Genomic DNA, 20,296 nt, shown 5'->3' with positions numbered 1-20,296 from the left:
CCGACCCGTCAAGCTAAATTATAGCCCTAAAATATATTTTAACATTTTCGATATGTTATATATATATATATATATATATATATATATGTTCTTATTTTTTATCAGCAATTTACTTATAGTAATTGAAATCATTTTTATGATAAAAATATTTTTTCGGTTGTATTTTTTTTTTTAAGATAATCAAAAATATCTTTAGCTAATTTTGAAATGGAATAAAGCAGATTTCAAAAGCAACGGTGAGTGCTTCATCTTCCAACGGTGACCAATTCACACTTCTTTTCGACGAATTAGCCATTTTCGATAAAAGTAAAATAAATGAGAGATTAAGAACAGGGAGAAAATGAAAGATTTAGAATAGAGAGATATATATGAGGAAGTAGAAGGAAGATATGAAAAAGAAGGTTGAGGTGATATGTATTTATAGTGTAAAAGTTTTGAAAAAAAATTTACAAAAAAAATTCAAAACCAACGGCTAAAAAAAAAAAAAAACCAACTGCTAACTGACGTCATGCTTATGTCACATTTCACTATAATCCGTGGGCCACAGCTTTTTGATCCCATTTGTTTAAAGGGGCAAAAGGCTACCTTTAGGGCTAAATTCTTTTCTCACCTTTAGCCCTAATTTTTAACACTTTGATATATCCTTAGCTTGTTGGGTTGGGCTAAAAAATGGCCCTTTAGCACTTTGGTTTGTTGGGTTGGAGGTGGCCTAAGGGCAAAGAGAAGAAGCCTGTCCTTCCAATTTCGTGGGGTCTGATCCTCAAGTCCAAAGAAAGTAATTGGGTCGACAACAAAGTTTGCCTCACGGAAAATGTGCTCGAAAAGAATGCTCTCAATGTTATGAGCAATAGCTTGAAAATCCCAACAATATTAATACACACACAACACACACAGGAATTTGGGAGGGAGGGAGGGAGGGAGGGAGGGAGAGAGAGAGATTTCCAATTGGTTGATCATTCACAACCAGCCATGGCACAAACTCAAGAGGTGGACTAAGGTGCATGGTTTCATTACCAAATTTTTGTTCAAGCTGCACTCCAATAATGTCAAGCATATATCCAATTAATTAACTATCTGCTGAGAATTAAACAATTTCCATGAACTCTTATATAAATGACTACACATCACTATGAAATCAAAGTAACCTTTTTTCCATCTCCACTATTGTAGCAAACTAGCAATCCATGATCGGTTTTTGAGGCAATCCCCATGTACTGAAGCAAGTTTGCCACTCCTGCTTTCCCTCTATGACCAGAAATTCTATGCAGTAAATAAAACCGAAATGCTTGTCCTGCATATCACGAATTCATTGAAATTTAAGATAATGCAATACCAGCTTAATTAATTAAAGGGAAATTCCACAACCATTTCGTACTACATTAATTAACATATGTTGAAAAATTAATGGCCTTACCACAACTCTCCAGACGTCGATTCCACAGGCTTGTATAGTGTTCAAGTAGCATTCATCTGGGCCATTCTGCACAATAGAATGAAGCTCTATGTCATCAAGTAACCATAAATGAATGATTAAAGGAAAACACATCTGGTTGCTGAGATCTTAATGAAACATAGAAATGTATAGGCACAAAATATATGCATGCTTGACGTACGGTATGAATATGATAGAGATAGACATAGGACCTGGCACAAAATGGCATTGTTAGACTGGTTGGAATGTGCTTTACCCCAAGGAACCGGTCTGAGTTTAAGAATAGTGATGAGATTGTTATCAAAAACCCCTTTAAGATCTCTTACTAGGAAAAGCGCAGAATCTAGGTTCAAACTTTCATAGTGAAGTGTCAGACTAACTTTCTTATAGTCACTAGGAGCCAATATAGCCTTCTCGGATTCTAGAGCAGATGGAACATTGATGCCATGATCCACAACAGAAGAACAAGACGCAGAAATGTAAAGCAATGATGAAGTTATTAGAGCAACAAAGGAAAAGAAATTGGGAGGAGCCATTAGTTACTGATCAAAGCTTATGAGTAGTTTGAACTTTGAACACATTTCTTGCTGTACATGTAGAGTGCATATTTCATATATAGCTGCTCCAATGTGGCCACTGACCATATATATTTGATTTCATTATGACTCATGCATGACTCAGGACCAGCTAAGCATGAAGGTGGAAGTTGCATCTCTCTCTCATTTGGCAAAATGTGAATATCAGAGATTACTGATGCATGGATATGTTAAATACATTAATTTGTTTTAGTTGATAAGTGGAGGGTGAAAGACTTGAGAATAAGAATGTATTTGAGAGAATGATGAGATAATTTTATTCTTCTCACAATGAGGTATTTATATACTAGGGTTACATATACTAACTAGGTAAGTGCTAATTACAATTAAAGGGATAATTACATTCCTAATTGCATACAATAAGTACATTCCTAATAGAATAAGAATATTCTAAATATGATACATTGACTCACGCTAACACTCCCCCTCAAGTTGGAGCATACAAGTCACGGATGCCCAACTTGTCAAGTGAGTCATGGAACACCTTGGTGGAAACTCCTTTAGTCAACACATCTGCTAATTGCTCTTCAGTTGGAACAAATGGAAAGTCAATCAACTTCGCGTCTAGCTTCTCCTTAATAAAGTGCCTATCAACTTCCACATGCTTGGTACGATCATGTTGTACCGGATTCTGTGATATATCGATTGCTGCCTTATTGTCACAGTATAACTTCATGGCTTGCTTATGTTTGAACCCTAAGTCACGCAATAAATTACGCAGCCATAGTAGCTCACAAACTCCATGAGCCATCCCTCTATACTCTGCTTCAGCACTAGACCTTGCTACCACCTTTTGCTTCTTACTTCTCCAAGTAACCAAGTTTCCTCCTACAAATGTAAAGTACCCTGAAGTAGATCTTCGGTCAGTAATACAACCAGCCCAATCTGCATCAGTAAAGCCACTCACCTCCAGGTGATTATGTTTAGAAAACATCAGACCTTTCCCTGGTGCAGTCTTTAAGTATCTTAAAATTCTCACAACGGCATCCATATGAGCCTCACTTGGATTGTGCATGAACTGACTCACTACACTGACTGCATATGCTACATCTGGTCTGGTATGAGACAAGTAAATTAATCTTCCAACCAATCTTTGATATCTAGCCTTATCTGTAGAAATTTGATCAGGATACTCTGCCAACTTGTGATTTTGCTCAATAGGGGTGTCAATCGGTCTGCAATCTAACAAACCTATTTCAGTCAGAAGGTCCAGAACATACTTCCGTTGGCATAAGAAGATTCCACTTCTCCCCCTTGCTACCTCAATGCCCAGAAAATACTTTAGGTCTCCAAGATCTTTCATCTCAAACTCAGAAGCCAATTGGTGTTGCAGTCTTCCAATCTCATCACTATCATCACCTGTAATCACCATATCATCCACATAGATTATCAACACAGTTATCTTACCCTTTTGACGCTTGAGAAAAAGAGTGTGATCTGAGTTGCTTTGTTTATAACCAAAGCGGCGCATTGATTGAGTAAACCTCCCAAACCATGCACGAGGTGATTGCTTCAAACCATACAAGGACTTTTTCAATCTGCAAACCACATCAATATTTGCAGTAGTTTCATATCCAGGAGGAAGGCTCATGTAAACTTCTTCAGCTAAATCCCCATGAAGGAATGCATTCTTCACATCAAACTGCCGAAGTGGCCAATCTAGGTTTGCAGCCAAAGATAATAGCACCCTGATGGTATTGACCTTTGCTACAGGGGCAAATGTCTCATCATAGTCCACACCATAAGTCTGTGTGAACCCCTTGGTCACCAATCTTGCCTTGTATCTATTAATTGAACCATCTGCATTGTGTTTCACTGTATAAATCCATCTACACCCCACAGTCTTCTTTCCACTTGGAAGTGGTACTAACTCCCATGTATTATTCTTCTGCAATGCTTCCATCTCTTCCTCCATTGCCTTAGACCACTTGGGATCTCTCAAAGCATCCTGCACTTTGTTAGGAACAGATACAGAAGATATCTGGTGCACAAAAGATTCATATGACTTAGATAACCTATGAGTTGACACATAGTTGGCAACGGGATACTTTGACTTGGCACTAATGGTAGGTTCATATCTTTTTGAAGGTTTACCACGATTGACTCGATTAGGTAAAGTGTATTTGGTAGGTTCAGACTCTTCATCTTGATTAACAACATTAAGAGGATTAGACACATGTTCAGGGTTTACCTCAGAATGATCTTCAAAACCTTGGGAACCTTGGTCGGAGTGGGGTAATGGAGGAAGGGGAGTTGCTGTAGAAACCTCTTCATTCGATTGATAAAAAGGAACGTTAACTCGTTCTTCAGGAATGACAGGAACACTTGACTGTTCTTCAGGAGGTACAGGAACGACTTCAGGAACGAAAGGAACGCTCGACCGTTCTTCAGGAATGATAGGAACGATCGACCGTTCTTCAGGAATGATAGGAAGGATCGAACGTTCTTCAGGAATGAGAGGAACGCTTAACTGTTCTTCAGGAACGACCGACCGTTCTTCATAAACATTTGGAACGACCGATCGTTCTTCAACTTTTTCATCCCGTTCTTCATCTTTTTCATCATCTTGGCTTCCACTGACCATCTCTTCAAAATAGCTAAACTTCTCCCCCTGAAGAGAAGTGTCGGTGGGAGAAAAATAGCAAGCATCCTCGAAGAAAGTAACATCCATAGTAACATAAAACTTTTTTGTGGGAGGATGAAAACACTTATACCCTTTTTGATGAGTCCCATACCCGACAAAGACACATTTTAAGGCACGAGCCTCCAACTTAGATCGTTGGTTCTTGGGAACATGAATAAAGGCTACACACCCAAAGACTCTAGCAGGTAGATTATGAAAAGAAGGAAGGGAGACATGTGTGGAGAGTATCTCAAATGGGATTTGGCCCTGAAGGACACTAGAAGGCATACGATCAATAAGATGAGAAGCAGTTAGAACAGCTTCTCCCCACAAGTACTTGGGCATATGGGCACTAAAGAGGATGGAGCGGGCAACATCCAGGAGATGACGGTTTTTACGCTCAGACACGCCATTTTGCTCAGGTGTTTGTGGGCAAGTTGTTTGGTGGACAATGCCTTGTGCCTGGAGATAATCTTGAAACTCATGACTCATGTACTCCCCCCCCCCCCCCCCATTATCTGAACGAAAGACCTTAATTTGACCATTATATTGAGTTTGAATCATGGCTTGAAAGGCTTGGAAAGCTGAGAAGACAGCGGATTTAGACTTAAGTAAAACCACCCAGGAAACTCGAGTACAATCATCAATAAATAAAACAAACCAACACATGCCAGTAGGAGTAAGATCACGGGAAGGTCCCCAAACATCGGAATGAATCAACTCAAAAGGGGTAGTACTTTTATTGGAAATACTTAAAGGATAACTGACACGATGGCTCTTGGCCAAGACACAAGTTTCACATCTAAGAGAAGAATCATTAATGCCCAAAAACAAAGAAGGCATAGACTTTTTCATGTTACTAAATGAAGGATGTCCTAAGCGACGATGCCATAACCACAGCTCACTCAACTGCTCAGAACTCGAAATCAAAGCGACTGGGGCCATCTTCCCTGGTTTCTCCCCTGCATACATCTGGTCCAGATGGAACAACCTCCCCCTCAGATCTCTCCGACCAATAGTCTCCCTGGTAAGAAGATCCTGAAACACAACATACATAGGAAAAAAGGTCACAGAGCACTTAGCTTCAGCATTTAATTGTGGTACAGATATCAAGTGGTGAGATAAAGCAGGAACATATAAGACATTATGGAGCTCTAATGTAGGTGTAAGTCTAACTGAACCAGTTCCTAACACAGGAAAGGCTTCACCATTTTCATTGGTAACTTTAGACACAGGTGGTGGTGACAAGTGGGTAAAATAGGATTTATCATAAGTCATATGGTCCGATGCCCTAGAATCAATTATCCAGGTATCTTCCCCAACAAAATCAGAAATATGTAAAGCAACACCAATCTTACCACGTCCAACCATGGATACAGAAGGATTACCAGCAGCAGTTGTGTGATCTCGCCCCTCCACACCATAGTAATCAGGATTTTGGACTAAATGAGCACGTCCTAGATGATTAGGTGCTGGTTTTCCCCAAGATGCAGGATATACATTTAGCTTGTGACATTTAGCTTTAATGTGCCCTAACTGTTTGCAGTAGTTGCAGAAAGGACGATTGCCAGTAGGTGATGTAAAGCTAGACTGAGGACGCAACTGTTGAGTATGTGGTGGCACATATTTAGGTGGTGTAGGATTAGACTGAACTGTGAGACTAGACAATTCAGAATGAATTGCCTTAGCACTCTCTAGTTGAGCCTCATCCTTGCGAATATAAGCAAAGGCTCCATCAAGGGAAAGAGGAGTAGCAAGCCTTAACAACTCACCTTTGGCACTAGCATGCTTGGAATCAAGTCCATTCAGAAATATATGCACCCGCAACAAATCTTTCTCCTCATTGTGCAGCTTGATATCATCAGCATTCTTCATCTTATTGGGGCGCCTCTGATCAATCTCCAACCAGATGTTCTTCAAAGCAACAAAATAAAGGGATACACGTTGTCCATTCTGAGTCATCTTGAATGCCTTGGTGTGGAGTTCATGAATCTGAGCAAAGTCAGAATCATTGAGATACAACTCTTTCAAAGTCTTCCATATCTCAGCAGCTGTCTCACATCCAATGATCAATTGAACTACCTCATCGGTCATTGATTTGTAGACCAAAACCTAAAACCCAAATTCTAGGTTTAAAGGTTTGAATACTCTCAATCACAAGAACACAGACAAACAAATCCCGATTACTGGATAGAAGAAAATTTAAGAGAAATTAAATTGAGAGAATTGAGAGCAATGAGAGAACAAAGAGACAAAGTCCAATACGGATCTTTGCTCTGATACCAACTTGAGAATAAGAATGTATTTGAGAGAATGATGAGATAATTTTATTCTTCTCACAAGGAGGTATTTATATACTAGGGTTACATATACTAACTAGGTAAGTGCTAATTACAATTAAAGGGATAATTACATTCCTAATTGCATACAATAAGTACATTCCTAATAGAATAAGAATATTCTAAATAGGATACATTGACTCACGCTAACAGAAAGTAAATTGTATGGGAAATATTTCAATGCGGTAGGTATGGACTCACCAGACTTGCAGTCTGGGCAAGTCCATAGTCAGTCTATACCTCTGCTTGATATGCATAATGCACCCTATCGGGGTTACGTTCACAATTTGGAGAAGAAACTTGAGCAAAGCTACGTAAGTTTTGGAAACACTTTCAAGTACATCCACCTACTATAACTACAATATTAGAATGGTGATCGAGCAAATACACATAAAGCTATCGTGCCAAAAATGAGTGTTCAGATGTGATGGACTTTCTCCCAATTGAACAAGAAAAGGACTGATAACGCCTGAAATTATATATATAGCCTCCCTCAATGGCTTAATACCATCCAATTTTGGCTTCCGCTTAAGTGGGTGAGTTGCAACTGCTAAGAGTCTAGAAATCATATATAGCTTGCTTTACCCAGAAAATTCATACCAATGATAAATGATACGAATTTCACCAACAAATGTATAGTCAGTCCGATACAAATTGAGTTCTAAGGTGCAACGTCTTAGTGTATAGAATTGACATGCTAAAAGCAAGCGTTTGAGAAGTACATTACAAAAATAACTTAGATAGTGGATCTGTTTTGTTAGAGCCTTAATCAGGTTCGAAGATTTTTGTAACAGATGATCTATACAAAATGACATTTATTTAAGATATGCCCTGCCTACAGAAACAACGAGGAGAAAGTTCTCTCTCGGGAAACTAGAAAAGACGCATATTAGTTGGTTCATCATCTCACTACTACAATGAGTATAAATAGAGATAACAAATGTAATTGGCGATTATTATTAGGATAAACTGAGTTGAAAAAAATAAATGTACGGAAGATTAACCACATGCACCTGCAATGCTTTATCTCCAAACTCTTAAGCAACAAGAATCAAACTTGAACATGGAGGACAAACCATCAGTTAAAATGTTTAAAAAATGCCATAGAACACTGATAAGCTAAGTTCAGAACTTCAGATACTATTAAAGACACATATAGGCCTTTCCCTTACGCCTCGCACATAGGCCTCTCATCAGTCTTTACATCCTTAGGCCTCTCCTTTCCACAAGTAATCTCCTTCACAGCATCAAAGACAGCATGAACAATCATTTTTTTTAACCTCTAACTTGTCCTCGCTTGCTCTATGATCTGGCGGGAGAGTACGGAATTCCTCTGTCAGCCGAAAGCATTGACCAACGGTTTTGGGGGAAACAAAATCCATTGCAACTTTAATGCAAGACTTCAAGTTTCTCACCTGATGTGGACAGCCTGCAGGAATGAACACCGCATCACCAAGCTTTTGGATAAATGTACATGGCTCAATCCCATAATCTGCCTTAAGCTTTCTTTTGTGCTCCGCAGTCAGATAAATTGTCTGATCGTGTATCGGATGAACCACTTGCTTTAATGGCCTACACTGAAGTGCCTGAATTCCCTACAATGCTTCTTTATGTATTGCTCCAGCTTTGGAACATCTTGTACCCGGAAAATGTCCCATACAGCACCTCCTTCACCTGCATCATCAACTTCTTCCTTGCAAGGGAGTCTCCTTTGACCAAAATTCCCAAAAATCTCCTTTTGGTCTTGCTCCCTGTGCTTTCTCTTCAACTCTTCTATAGCAGCAAGATGTTTAGGTTCAAGGGTCACTTCAATAGCATGGGTCAGAATGTTAACTGCATCAGACATATCACAGTGAAGCTTTGTCACAATCTCCGCGTCCAAGTTCATGAGCAACGCCATATGCAATGTATGTCTTTGGCCCCAAGTCAGGTTTGACAGCTCTTTTGGGCAAGTGGCAAGCAAGGTTTAGAATACTACCTGTTGGATGAGTGTATTCCTTGAGAGGAAAGCAACACACAAACTCCTTGCCATGGCGAGGAAGACGTTTATCAAAATCAATGGAGGGCGGCCAGTCTTTAAGTTTTAGGATCCGAGGGCAGTCTTTTGTATCAAACATGCCTTCAGAATATCCAGTAAAAAATTTGTGCACATTGACATCGATGAAACACCAATCCAAGCAATCAATGGTCTGAACTTCCACATCCTTCTCATGCTTAGTATTATTAACTTGACGAAAAGCCCTCCACATGACTAAGGGTTCCCAACTCAACCCTGAACCATTTTCAAGCGCATTGCTCACAATAACAGGCTCATACCTCATCCAATGCCTCTGAAAATGCTCAAAATCCTCGGGTTGAATGCTTTCAGCCCTTGGACAGAACAAATAGTTGTCCTTCGAATCACCTCTACAAGCTGCTTTTCTACACTTCACATCATCCACCAGGTTTATACATGAACAACTTTCTTCACGAGTTTCACTACTAGCATGTAAAATTTTATAGCTCTCATCTATATTTTCAGCTTTCTCTACCAATTCCATGACTTTATTTCTAGGAAATAAATATCTAAGTTCTAAATGATACTTACCGCAACCTTCCTTGTGCTCTGGGGGGCAACGAATGCTTCCATCTTTATCTGCTTTCCATTCAAACTTTGACTTTGCAGAAGAAGACCTCAGCCTCCTAGTTCCCACACCATTCCTCTGAATAATCTTTCCCTCACCATCGAAACACTCAAATCCCCGATTTCCGTATTTCTCAACCATTTCCTCCCCACCTCCCTTCAAGTCTCCACCCCTAATCTCCCGGAAACACTTAAGACACATATCATATTGGCATCCAGGACAGCTTCAGTGAAAGTCGAAAATCGAAGTCTTGCAGTTGTTGCAGTACATCCTCTCACCAACACGGCAATTAGACTTTTCAATTTCCATCTCCTCAAACTCCACCAACCCTTCTTTCTCAGCCTCAAATTTCATCTCACTCACCTGTTCATCATTAATCCTCTTCAAATAAGGAAGCAACCGATTCACCAAATACTTGCAATGCTCTAGCCTCTCGTCTTCCCCAATCTCCAAGTCTCGATTCTTGAAGCATCTCAGAGGCACATCCAAACGCAAGCACGCTTTGCAATTACAATTCCCAAGGCAAACAGGACAAGCCTCGGCAAAATCCTCCTCTGATGAATTGGGATACCATTTCTTTATGCAAGGAATACAATACCGCTTCCTCTCTCCCCTTCTTGAACAGCCTCCGCAATGAACAACTCTCCCATTATCATTTCTCTGACATTGATGACACATTGTCGACACATCTCCTCTGCTCCATCTTCCATTCTTCTCCACAACCCCATTAACATGCTCAGTCTTCAAAAACCCTCTTCATTTTCATCTCTCACTCCCTCTTTACCAAAATCCACATCACCATTTTCTTCAAACCTCTCAGATTTCCACATCACCATTTTCTACCACATTTCTTCTTCTTCTTCACTAAACCCTCTTCAATTCCATCACTCACTCCCTCTTTGCCAAAACCCACATCAAAAACCCCATGTTCTTGATTCTTCTCCTCACCCTCTTCGCCTTTCCCCTTTTGCCCTTCAATTCGATCACCAAAGATCAAATCTTTATGCTCTAAACCCTCCAGAACACTCTTCCCCATCTTCTTTTTCCGACGCAGCCGCTTCAACATCACGGCCAGAGTCAGAGTCGACTCTTCGTCTTCAATTCCCAAAATACCCTCGCCGCCCTTCTCCACCACACCGCTGCCGCTCTCTGTAATAAACCCGAGAGAACAACCCGTCTCTGTCGATCGCCGCCATCGCAAGAATCAAAGCCAGACCGTCACTCGCTGATGGAGAGAAAAGGGTTTGTGGATCTCTGTTTAGAGGGGTGTTTGGGAAACCTAGATCACGGAAGGCGTTTCAGATATGGCGGAAATTATGAGGAAGAAATTTGAAATTCAAAAGTGGCGCCATGAAATTGTGAAGGTGATTTGATGGAATTGTGACCAAGGTTTGGGATTTTGTTGGGGAAGACGATGATGAAGAAGCCTCACTGATCAGTTTATACAAGACTAGCTCCACTAGCTTACATGTGTTTTTCTTTTTGTTTTTTTTTGTTTTCCTAAGCAAGTACTGGAATGACTGGGAATCCTTATTTTTCTGGGAAGAGGATTAAGTACTCGAACTAGGAATAAGGAATCTTTTTTCTCAATTTACACAATTTCGATGATACTTGCTAGTTCCTAATGTGGACCTAGCTAGAACTGTAGCTCCAGTTCGAGAAGAGTTGCTAGTGCCTCCGACGGATTGGCTTGCTGTACAAGCTAACAGAAAGGGTTGGATATTGAAAACTATATTCATCACCGTCTATTTGTTCAGGTGCACAACAAAATAGTGGATTACCAACTCCGTAGAGCATAGATAGATAATGCTCAGTTTCAGTTCAAAGAGTGAGAAATGAGATCAGGTGTGATCGTATTCCGTAGCCACTATTTCGTGTTTCCAGTTTCAACATACAAAAGAGGAAGTAGCAATCTTAAATGGTAAAAATCAAAATGATGAATATGTATTCATTTATTATTATTATTTTTTTGTTAGTATTTTGTTTTATTTAGAGGTTGTGACTCATGTGAGATTTAGATTTGAAACCTCTATTGACATAAGATTGCTAAACCAAATGATAGTTAGCAAATCTTCCTTATAATGAGACATCGAAACCATATTATCAAAAGTAAAAAACATATGATGGAACCAAAATCCTCTAAAACATTCTAGTTTTTTAACCATTGTGTTAGGATCTCATTCATTGTGGTTGATTCAATTCCCAGGAATAAATTACACATTAACTATTTCCACAGTCAATAGATTCTTTTCTTATATAACACTTTATAATCGCTACGAACTTCTCATTATTATAAACTCATTTACATCTTAACCAATAATATAGAGAGAACCATTTACAGGGAAACTAGAAAGTCAGAACTATGATCAAGCAATACAATGCGAGATTTTTTTTTTTTTTCATGATCCACAACTAGTGGAGTTATGCAATCTGATTTTCTGGTAAAGATATCGACTTTGGTTGGATTAATGATCCTGGATTGAGGCTTGATTCTGGTTGATTTGATTACTTGGGTGGAGTGTGTCTATTCTGTCTTCTGCTTCAAATGCACAGATTGACATGCCATGGGCACAATGTTACCTTTGTAAGCCTTGCACACATAGCCAGCAAAATTTTCATAGTCCTGCATTTCATCAAGACAAAAGTTAATTTTGATTCAAAGAGAGAGAGATCGAACACGTGTGAGAAAAAACGGGAGATGGAGAAAAGAGGGATCTGAGAGAAAGAGAGAGAGGACCAACATTTCCAATAGGTTGATCGTTCAGAACCAGCCATGGTACAAACTTTAGAGGTGGATTGAGGTGCATGGTTTGATTGCCATAGTTTTGTTCAAGCTGCACTAATCCAACAATGTCAAACATAATGGACAACTTAATCATCATGAATTCTTGTAGATAGGATTAAATATGAAACCTTTGTTGCATTTGAACTGTTGTAGCAATTCAAAGTGGGTTTCTTAGGCAGTCCCAATGAACTGAAGCAAGTTTCCCACTCCTTGTGCCTTCCCTCTATGGCCAGAAATTCTATGCAGTAAATCAAAGCAAAGTGCTTGTTCTGCATCACAAACTCAAATTTCAAAACCATTTCTAACTCAATAAATTGATAACCATTATCTCACCACATCATGCATAACATCGATAGCGCATGCTTCCAGAGAATCCAACTTACACCCATCTGGCTTATGCTGTGGAATTTGCACAGAAGGAAGAACAATTGCATCACTAATGATTTCATAAATAATGTTGCAGAAAATTTGAACCAATGAAGTTGGTAAAAAAAAGTGATTAATATAAACCTGACAGAAAGCGGTGCTATTGTTCGATTTGTTGGCGTATGCATCACCACAAGGAACCAGTCTGAGATTGAGAATGGTGATGAGATCATCATCGAAAATCTTAGCAAGATTCTTGACAATGAAGGTTGCACAAGATGTGCTCAAAGAGTCATAGTAAAGCGAGAGAGTAACTTTCTGATTAGCAACATAACAAGGAATAGTGAGCAAGAACATTGAACATGTCAGACAAGTGAAGAATAGAGCAGAGGCCATTTTTGCAGTTCAGATCTGTTTCAGAAGTGTTGTACATATGTAGTAGTAAGTAGTTTCCCTCTTCTCTTTTAATTTCTTTTGTTGGGTTTGGTACTCTGATATTAATGATGGCCAGATCATAATCATATCTTTGGACAAGATTCTGCAATAAAATGAATGCCCCTGTAATAGAATTTTGGGCAAAAAAGTCATCCAACCATGTGTGCATATCTTAAAGGCATATTAGAGCTATGATCACCTAGAGAGCATCAGCATCAGCAGGGTTATAGATCAATGGCACACCTACCTGCTACTATCAGTTTGCCATAACTTCATTATCTCAATTATAAACACATGATGGTGGCAGTGAAAAGCCCTCAGATTTTGACAAGAATGATTAAGCAGTAACAAACATGGATTGAAAAAACACACAAAGCATAACACAATATCAGACCGTAATACATTATAGGTCAGCTTCAACAATGTCATATTGAAAATACAAGGACAGAATATGATTTTCTGGAAAACGGGGATTGCAGTGCACTGATCAATCCTTACTGGGCAGATATCAGAAATAACGAACCAAACACCAGATTTTGGTTACGCAGTGAAAACCTCAAGTATGAGATTAAAAACACTGCGGGGCTCTTACTCTTGAGAACCCAAAATAAAGATCATCATATTGAAAATGATATGTTCTTTTACAAACTTTGAATAGCACTAGCTCGGCTATAAGATTCACACAAAATCTAATACAAAGTTTGTCTTCCTTCTAGAACTCCTTCACTTGAACGATCTTCAAATCTTGTTCTTCTTTCTTCACAGTTTCCCTACTGATCTTGAGAGAGTATTATGCATATGAAACTATGATCACAAACACTTATACATGGACCAAGTGTTTTGGCTCTTTGTGAAGACACTAACTCAAACAAACATGCAAGACTCTATCACCAATTCTTGCGTTTCTAAAATAACCTTTTTGCCGTGCATATATTCTGAATATATATCAAGCACCAACGGCAAAAACTCTATACCAAGATTCTGACCTAATTCCTCTTTAATTGAGAAAGAGACTTTCCATATAAGAAATACAATAAATCTTAAAGGAAATCAATTACACAATTTCATAAACAGAAAAATATCTTTAAATAAAGAAAGTTAAACCTCAAAGATATTTTCTCGTTTTGTATGGAATGCCAACACACCAAGTTAATCAAAACTTGTACCTACAATCTCCCCCTTTGGCATTCCTATACAAAACATAAATTAGGCAAACTCTCCCCCTCAACAAGTACAGGAGGAACATCACAACTCTTCATCCATTCATTCCTGAAACATTTCTCACACATTGGTTAAAATGCATAAGATAGAATAACGTTATATCTGTTTTCTCCCCCTTTTTGAATAGGAATGACAAAGGTAACTGACGTAGCGGAAGCGATGTAGAAGGAGCACAAATAGAAGGTGCACAAGAGACACTAGCCCAAGGCGAATCAATCAGAGGAAGATAGTCCAAGTATTAATACTCCCCCTAAGTGTGATCATGTGATGAGAGATGCAAGAATGAAATGCAAACACACAATGAGTGGGTTGTATCCAAATGCTAAGAACAGATTTAATTCGCATAGCTTTTCCAACAAGAGTAATACCACTTAACCATAAACAAGAGTGCAACAAAATAAGTTCACACGAGTGAAGTGATTCCGACAATCACAAGGTAAGATAGAGAGTGATCGAGTATTCTATACCTCTTGTTGTGAATAGTGAACATATCTCAAGATGGGGTGTGTAATATTTGTGGAAACCTGAAAAGCAAGGCTCATATACGAAACACATTTAAGCACATAAACTTTATTCCCCCTTATAACACCGTGTGGGCATGATTTTGAATTTTTCTTTTGGCCTTTCACACAAGGTAACATTTTTGCTCAAGAAGACTACGACCCATGTAACAAGTATTATGCTAGCAACTCCCAAGTCAGATGACTTTAGGGTACTAGATGTAACAAGGACATCCCAAAGAGCACATCTACTCGAGTCAATAGTTTCACAATCCACCGGGGTGACCAAACCATTCCTGTTTCTTCCCAATCCTCATATCGTTCGTCACGACCGAGGCATGTTTACTTTGGGAATAGCCTGGCCATGCTCCATTAACCAATGAGAGTAATTTCGTACATGAGCAATGAGAACAAGGCAACCATCAATTAAGACTTACCACCACTTAGAGTATGTGTGCATGTGAGGTTTCAAGATTGTAGAGAATATGTTGTTCAAGCTCACAATTACAGAGTGACGCAAAAGCAAATTCAAAACGTGCTAGGCACCTTATTGCACACACATTTAAAGAAAAGAGTATGGCCCTTGTCAATCTAAGTTCAAAATAATCTGTCAGACACTCGGGGATACAAACCACTATTTTTCAGTCCTAAATTTCCAGAAACTGAACCTAACAATGCAGAAACATAAAGAAAATGCACCTATACTATCATGAAGACATACACCATGAATGAATGCAAAATGGATCAAATGAAGTGAGAGTATCAATACTTAGAGCATCCACCAACGGTGCTTCTAAGTGATTCAAATTGAGTTATGTCTAAAGGCCTTGTAAACGAATTAGCCAATTTCTGATCAGTAGGAACAAAAGCACGCTCAAGCATATTTTCAAGATTATCCATAGGAGTAGAAAAACGATTATTTGAACCTTTTTTAATCCAGATCTGCTTCTGCTTCGTTTTTGTTTCCAGATCCACTGGGATTGAAGCCAGCTTTGCAATCCTGGCGATCAGATTCAGACCCTCTTTCAACTCAGCTTGCAACGAGGCAGGTGAGTTAATTCTCATCGTTTTCCTCTGATTTTGAGTAACCCTGCGAAGCATATTGCACCTAGGACGTATGTGTCCTAATTTTCCACAATAATGACAAGTAGGAACAAAGTTTTTGGAGTTGTGAATATACCTGGGCTGACAAAGTTTGTCAGGACTTACCGAGGAGCTTTTCTGAAGTGTTTGGTGAGCCACACGTGGTTCTGATTTTGCAAGCAACTTGGAACCAGACCCATTTTCACAAGAACTTTGTGACTGACTTGAAGAACTCTCACCTCCCTTACTTTTTACAAAAGCCACTGGTTTGCAGGATTCACCATTATATCCTAATCCTTCTTTATTGCCATGAGCTTTGCCAATTCCCATCATCTTAGAGACTTTTTTAGATCCAATGGAGAATTTGTTAAAGCTTTCCTTGACCCTCAATAATTCTTCCTGCAATTTCTCATTCTCAAGGGTTAGAGACACATTTAAGGAAGATTGAGCCTTAATTTCAACCTGCAAAACTTTGATTTTGTTAGTAATCTCATCATGCTCCTTGTCCCAATTTTGAGACTTGACCTTACCCTGCAAAACATTTATCTTAGCAACAAGGTCAGTACGCTCATCTTCCCATTCTTTCAAGAATAATTCAAATCTTTTCTCAATCTTCTCTTTCTCACCCATTAAGAATTCAATTTCCTCTTCAAGTTTATTATTTTTCTTAAGAACAATTCTTGAGGCATTATACAATTGCTTGCATTTTACATTTGTTTCTTCATCAAAAGTGTCATCTTCTAAATCAGAATTATCAGAAACATCAATATGAAGAGAGGAAGTAAGAGCAAAATTTACCTCTTCACCATCTGACTGAGAGCCTTCATCACTATCACTCCAAGTAGATTTTAGAGCCTTGTTTCCATGCAAATTATACCTTTTATTGCCACAATCGGCAGCAAGGTGACCAATTCCACCACACTCAAAGCATTTAGGTTTGTTAGGCAAAATTTTCGAAGAGTTTCCAAAGGATTTTTTATTTTTCAGAAAATTTTTAAACTCTTTTGTCAACAACGATAAATCCACATAATCATCAACAACATCTTTCTTTTTAACAGAAGAGAAAGCAATATTTTTTACCTTTTTCTCGAGCTTGATCCTCATCTCAAAGGTTTTGAGATTACCTATAAGTTCGTCAAGAGAATAGGTGTCCAGGTCTTGAGTCTCCTCTATTGCAATTTGCTTGGCTTGAAATTTTGAAGGAAGAGCTCTGAGAAATTTCTTGACTATTCGATGCTCCTCAAATGGATCATCAAGGCTACAACATTGGTTTGTCACATTGAGAAGTCGAGCATGAAAATCATCAATTGATTCATCTTCCCCCATGGTCATGTTCTCAAATTCCAATACGAGTCTTTGAAGCTTCTGACCTCTAACCTTCTTGTTTCCCTCATAAGTAACCTGAAGTAGATCCCAAGCTTGTTTGGCTGTGTCACAGTGGCTAATTCTCATCCTCTCTTTCTTGGACAAAGCTGTGAATAGTGAATTCCTTGCCTTAAAGTCACAAGTTCTATCACGAACTTCTTCTTCTGTCCATTCCTTCCTAGGTTTGAGAACCCTTGCAGAGGACCCTTCTACTTTCTTTGATTCTTCGACCTTGGTTGGGTGTTCCCATCCATTCTCAACTATATTCCACATGTTTTCATCTTGAGAGTAGAGAAAAGCCCTCATCATAATCTTCCATTGTGAATAGTCTTCACCATCAAACAAAGGGGGGCAATTTATAGAACTAGAGGCTCTGTTATATTCACGTTCCATCCTTGACCACGGATCAACTAAAAAAGCTTTAGAACCTGCTCTGATGCCAAATGAAAATACAAGGACAGAATATGATTTTCTGGAAAACGGGGATTGCAGTGCACTGATCAATCCTTACTGGACAGATATCAGAAATAACGAACCAAACACCAGATTTTGGTTACGCAGTGAAAACCTCAAGTATGAGATTAAAAACACTGCGGGGCTCTTACTCTTGAGAACCCAAAATAAAGATCATCATATTGAAAAGGATATGTTCTTTTACAAACTTTGAATAGCACTAGCTCGGCTATAAGATTCACACAAAATCTAATACAAAGTTTGTCTTCCTTCTAGAACTCCTTCACTTGAACGATCTTCAAATCTTGTTCTTCTTTCTTCACAGTTTCCCTACTGATCTTGAGAGAGTATTATGCATATGAAACTATGATCACAAACACTTATACATGGACCAAGTGTTTTGGCTCTTTGTGAAGACACTAACTCAAACAAACATGCAAGACTCTATCACCAATTCTTGCGTTTCTAAAATAACCTTTTTGCTGTGCATATATTCTGAATATATATCAAGCACCAACGGCAAAAACTCTATACCAAGATTCTGACCTAATTCCTCTTTAATTGAGAAAGAGACTTTCCATATAAGAAATACAATAAATCTTAAAGGAAATCAATTACACAATTTCATAAACAGAAAAATATCTTTAAATAAAGAAAGTTAAACCTCAAAGATATTTTCTCGTTTTGTATGGAATGCCAACACACCAAGTTAATCAAAACTTGTACCTACACATATCAATCAACATTAGGTTCAATTATCATATGGAATGTCAATGTAGGTCTGCTCCTCTGGCTTACTATGTAGAGTTGCTTCCTTGTTCTGCTAGGCAAACTTGAGGAATCGATTTTTCATTTCCAATTGATTCAGTCTTGTAGCGAATTGATCTGCAAGCTTCTGGAGATTTTCCTTTGTATGCCTTACGGATATAGGCCATAAAATTTAGGTAGTCCTACATAGAGAAAACAGGTCATGAGGGGGACAAAAATGAGGAATTAAGCAATCTGAAATGTGATTTGACTAACCTCTGCAAGTGGTTTATTATCGACAACCAGCCATGGCACAAATCTATGTGGTGGATTAAGCTGAGCAGTTTCCTTTGCATATTTTGTTTCAATCTATGCATCAATGCCAAATTGCCAATCCATGAAGATTAATTTTGTCAAGTCTCAAATGATGAAGCAGTTCAAAAACAGCAAGAACAAAATAGGATTGAAAGTGAACTGACCTGATTGCCATATCCACTGTTGTAGCAATCGATAGGTACAGTCCCCAACTTCGACATTTCAAAGCAATCGGCTCATTTACTGTGTTTGTTCTGCAACGTGAGCCTCTCAACGCAGTGGATGAATGTAAAATGCCGATTCTGCATTAGAATTAATCCATCATAATTAGTAACCAAACCAAAGTTCAAGGGTCATCCGTACATGTTTGGAAGACAGTGTTTACTTTACCACATTAGGATAGATGGTGATGGTGCATGCCTCAATTGTGTTGAGCAAGCATTCATCTGTTCCATGCTGTAAAGCACAAAAAGGGTCAAAAGAATAATCATTGAGCTACAAAACTGATTGGTGTATTGAAGTTCAAACACCTCATACTCATATGATTTGACAGAGTTTTCACTTAACCTTTACTAAACAAATTGCATGAACACTACTCCCTCATATTTAGTGCATTCTCATTCAGTCATTCTGACCTTGTAAGTGTAAATTATAGAAATAAAGAGGTAAAATTGTAAAATAAGATTAACACATGGGCATGTAATTTAAAAGATGGAAAGATAAGGCGGCGCTCGTGACACACTGACATTACTAGGAACGACGTCGTGGAGGACTTAACAGACAATGAGGTAGCTAGCAGCTAGAATACGACGAGTGAGTAGCTGAAAATAAAAGAAGGGGGAGCAATTGGGGGTTTGAGAAAACTGACCTGGCAGGCGAAGGAGCCATCGGAATTGAGCCAAGCATTGCCCCAAGGGACCATTCTGAGATTGACGATGGAGATGAGCCCATTCTGGAAGATCTTGGCCAAATGGTTCACTATGAAATCGGCACAATAAGGACACAGAGTCTCGTAGTAGAGAGTCACACTCACATTCTCAGCAGCATAAGATTGAAATGGGTTTGAGACCAGGAAGAAGAAGAAGAGGAAGAGTTTGGTAAAACCCATTTGGGAGATTAGATCACTGGGCTTGAGACTGTGTGTGGTTTATATGTATGAAGTTATGAACTATTTGTTCCATTGGGAGTTAAACTGTACTGAATGCTTGTAAGTTGTAATTGTCTCTACTTTTATGGCGGTGGGTAATTAGACTATCGCTTGGGCCTTGGGTTTGTTAAGAGATGTTTGAATTTTTCAAAAGGCTCGTTGATAGAGTCAGCAGTTTGGTAGGTTTCTTTTGGTTCAAGTCAGCAAATAACTCCTGTTTTCAAGGAGCTCATTGTAGTTTGATTGTGTTTGACTGTTCCTTAGC

General features: G+C 38.8%; 4 protein-coding genes and 1 pseudogene across 4 annotated transcripts; all 5 read right to left on the bottom strand.

Moving 5' to 3' along the window:
* Positions 1 to 1,096: 1,096 nt before the first annotated feature.
* LOC112194079 (gamma-interferon-responsive lysosomal thiol protein) lies at positions 1,097 to 2,172 on the bottom strand. Its single transcript, XM_024334338.2, has 3 exons — positions 1,645 to 2,172; positions 1,415 to 1,480; positions 1,097 to 1,291 (listed from the first exon to the last, which is right to left on the bottom strand). The coding sequence occupies exons 1-3, from the start codon at positions 1,966 to 1,968 to the stop codon at positions 1,175 to 1,177; spliced, it is 507 nt and encodes a 168-aa protein (XP_024190106.1). The 5' UTR covers positions 1,969 to 2,172; the 3' UTR covers positions 1,097 to 1,174.
* Positions 2,173 to 7,920: 5,748 nt separating this feature from the next.
* On the bottom strand, positions 7,921 to 11,063 carry LOC112194078 (annotated as a pseudogene).
* Positions 11,064 to 12,040: 977 nt separating this feature from the next.
* LOC112192695 (gamma-interferon-responsive lysosomal thiol protein) lies at positions 12,041 to 13,161 on the bottom strand. Its single transcript, XM_024332547.2, has 5 exons — positions 12,910 to 13,161; positions 12,733 to 12,798; positions 12,528 to 12,668; positions 12,356 to 12,448; positions 12,041 to 12,237 (listed from the first exon to the last, which is right to left on the bottom strand). The coding sequence occupies exons 1-5, from the start codon at positions 13,159 to 13,161 to the stop codon at positions 12,139 to 12,141; spliced, it is 651 nt and encodes a 216-aa protein (XP_024188315.1). The 3' UTR covers positions 12,041 to 12,138.
* A 5,458-nt stretch (positions 13,162 to 18,619) lies between these two features.
* On the bottom strand, positions 18,620 to 19,105 carry LOC121048925 (gamma-interferon-responsive lysosomal thiol protein-like). The gene is made up of 3 exons (XM_040516941.1): positions 19,049 to 19,105; positions 18,846 to 18,938; positions 18,620 to 18,772 (listed from the first exon to the last, which is right to left on the bottom strand). Exons 1-3 carry the CDS (start codon positions 19,103 to 19,105, stop codon positions 18,620 to 18,622), a joined length of 303 nt encoding a protein of 100 aa, XP_040372875.1.
* Positions 18,835 to 19,992, bottom strand: LOC112192698 (gamma-interferon-responsive lysosomal thiol protein-like). Its single transcript, XM_040516940.1, has 4 exons — positions 19,753 to 19,992; positions 19,275 to 19,340; positions 19,049 to 19,186; positions 18,835 to 18,938 (listed from the first exon to the last, which is right to left on the bottom strand). Exons 1-3 carry the CDS (start codon positions 19,990 to 19,992, stop codon positions 19,121 to 19,123), a joined length of 372 nt encoding a protein of 123 aa, XP_040372874.1. The 3' UTR covers positions 18,835 to 18,938; positions 19,049 to 19,120.
* Positions 19,993 to 20,296: the final 304 nt, after the last annotated feature.

This window comes from Rosa chinensis, chromosome 3, assembly GCF_002994745.2.
Source record: "Rosa chinensis cultivar Old Blush chromosome 3, RchiOBHm-V2, whole genome shotgun sequence".
In the NCBI taxonomy this organism is placed as follows: domain Eukaryota; kingdom Viridiplantae; phylum Streptophyta; class Magnoliopsida; order Rosales; family Rosaceae; genus Rosa; species Rosa chinensis.
Note: the sequence above shows the minus strand (reverse complement) of the source record. Positions and strands in the feature narration are given on the sequence as shown.

What these genes read in the sequence shown, in the direction of transcription:
- LOC112194079 (XM_024334338.2), bottom strand. Translation starts at nt 1,968, where the DNA reads ATGGCTCCTCCCAATTTCTTTTCCTTTGTTGCTCTAATAACTTCATCA. An exon ending in ACAATGCCATTTTGTGCCAG is followed by an intron (nt 1,481 to 1,644) that starts GTCCTATGTCTA and finishes TCTATTGTGCAG; the next exon opens with AATGGCCCAGATGAATGCTA. An exon ending in TCGACGTCTGGAGAGTTGTG is followed by an intron (nt 1,292 to 1,414) that starts GTAAGGCCATTA and finishes CGTGATATGCAG; the next exon opens with GACAAGCATTTCGGTTTTAT.
- LOC112192695 (XM_024332547.2), bottom strand. Translation starts at nt 13,161, where the DNA reads ATGGCCTCTGCTCTATTCTTCACTTGTCTGACATGTTCAATGTTCTTG. An exon ending in ATAGCACCGCTTTCTGTCAG is followed by an intron (nt 12,799 to 12,909) that starts GTTTATATTAAT and finishes CAAATTCCACAG; the next exon opens with CATAAGCCAGATGGGTGTAA. An exon ending in TCGATGTTATGCATGATGTG is followed by an intron (nt 12,669 to 12,732) that starts GTGAGATAATGG and finishes TTTGTGATGCAG; the next exon opens with AACAAGCACTTTGCTTTGAT.
- LOC121048925 (XM_040516941.1), bottom strand. Translation starts at nt 19,105, where the DNA reads ATGTCGAAGTTGGGGACTGTACCTATCGATTGCTACAACAGTGGATAT. An exon ending in ACAGTGGATATGGCAATCAG is followed by an intron (nt 18,939 to 19,048) that starts GTCAGTTCACTT and finishes ATTGATGCATAG; the next exon opens with ATTGAAACAAAATATGCAAA. An exon ending in ATAATAAACCACTTGCAGAG is followed by an intron (nt 18,773 to 18,845) that starts GTTAGTCAAATC and finishes TTCTCTATGTAG; the next exon opens with GACTACCTAAATTTTATGGC.
- LOC112192698 (XM_040516940.1), bottom strand. Translation starts at nt 19,992, where the DNA reads ATGGGTTTTACCAAACTCTTCCTCTTCTTCTTCTTCCTGGTCTCAAAC. An exon ending in ATGGCTCCTTCGCCTGCCAG is followed by an intron (nt 19,341 to 19,752) that starts GTCAGTTTTCTC and finishes TGTGCTTTACAG; the next exon opens with CATGGAACAGATGAATGCTT. An exon ending in TCACCATCTATCCTAATGTG is followed by an intron (nt 19,187 to 19,274) that starts GTAAAGTAAACA and finishes ATTCTAATGCAG; the next exon opens with AATCGGCATTTTACATTCAT.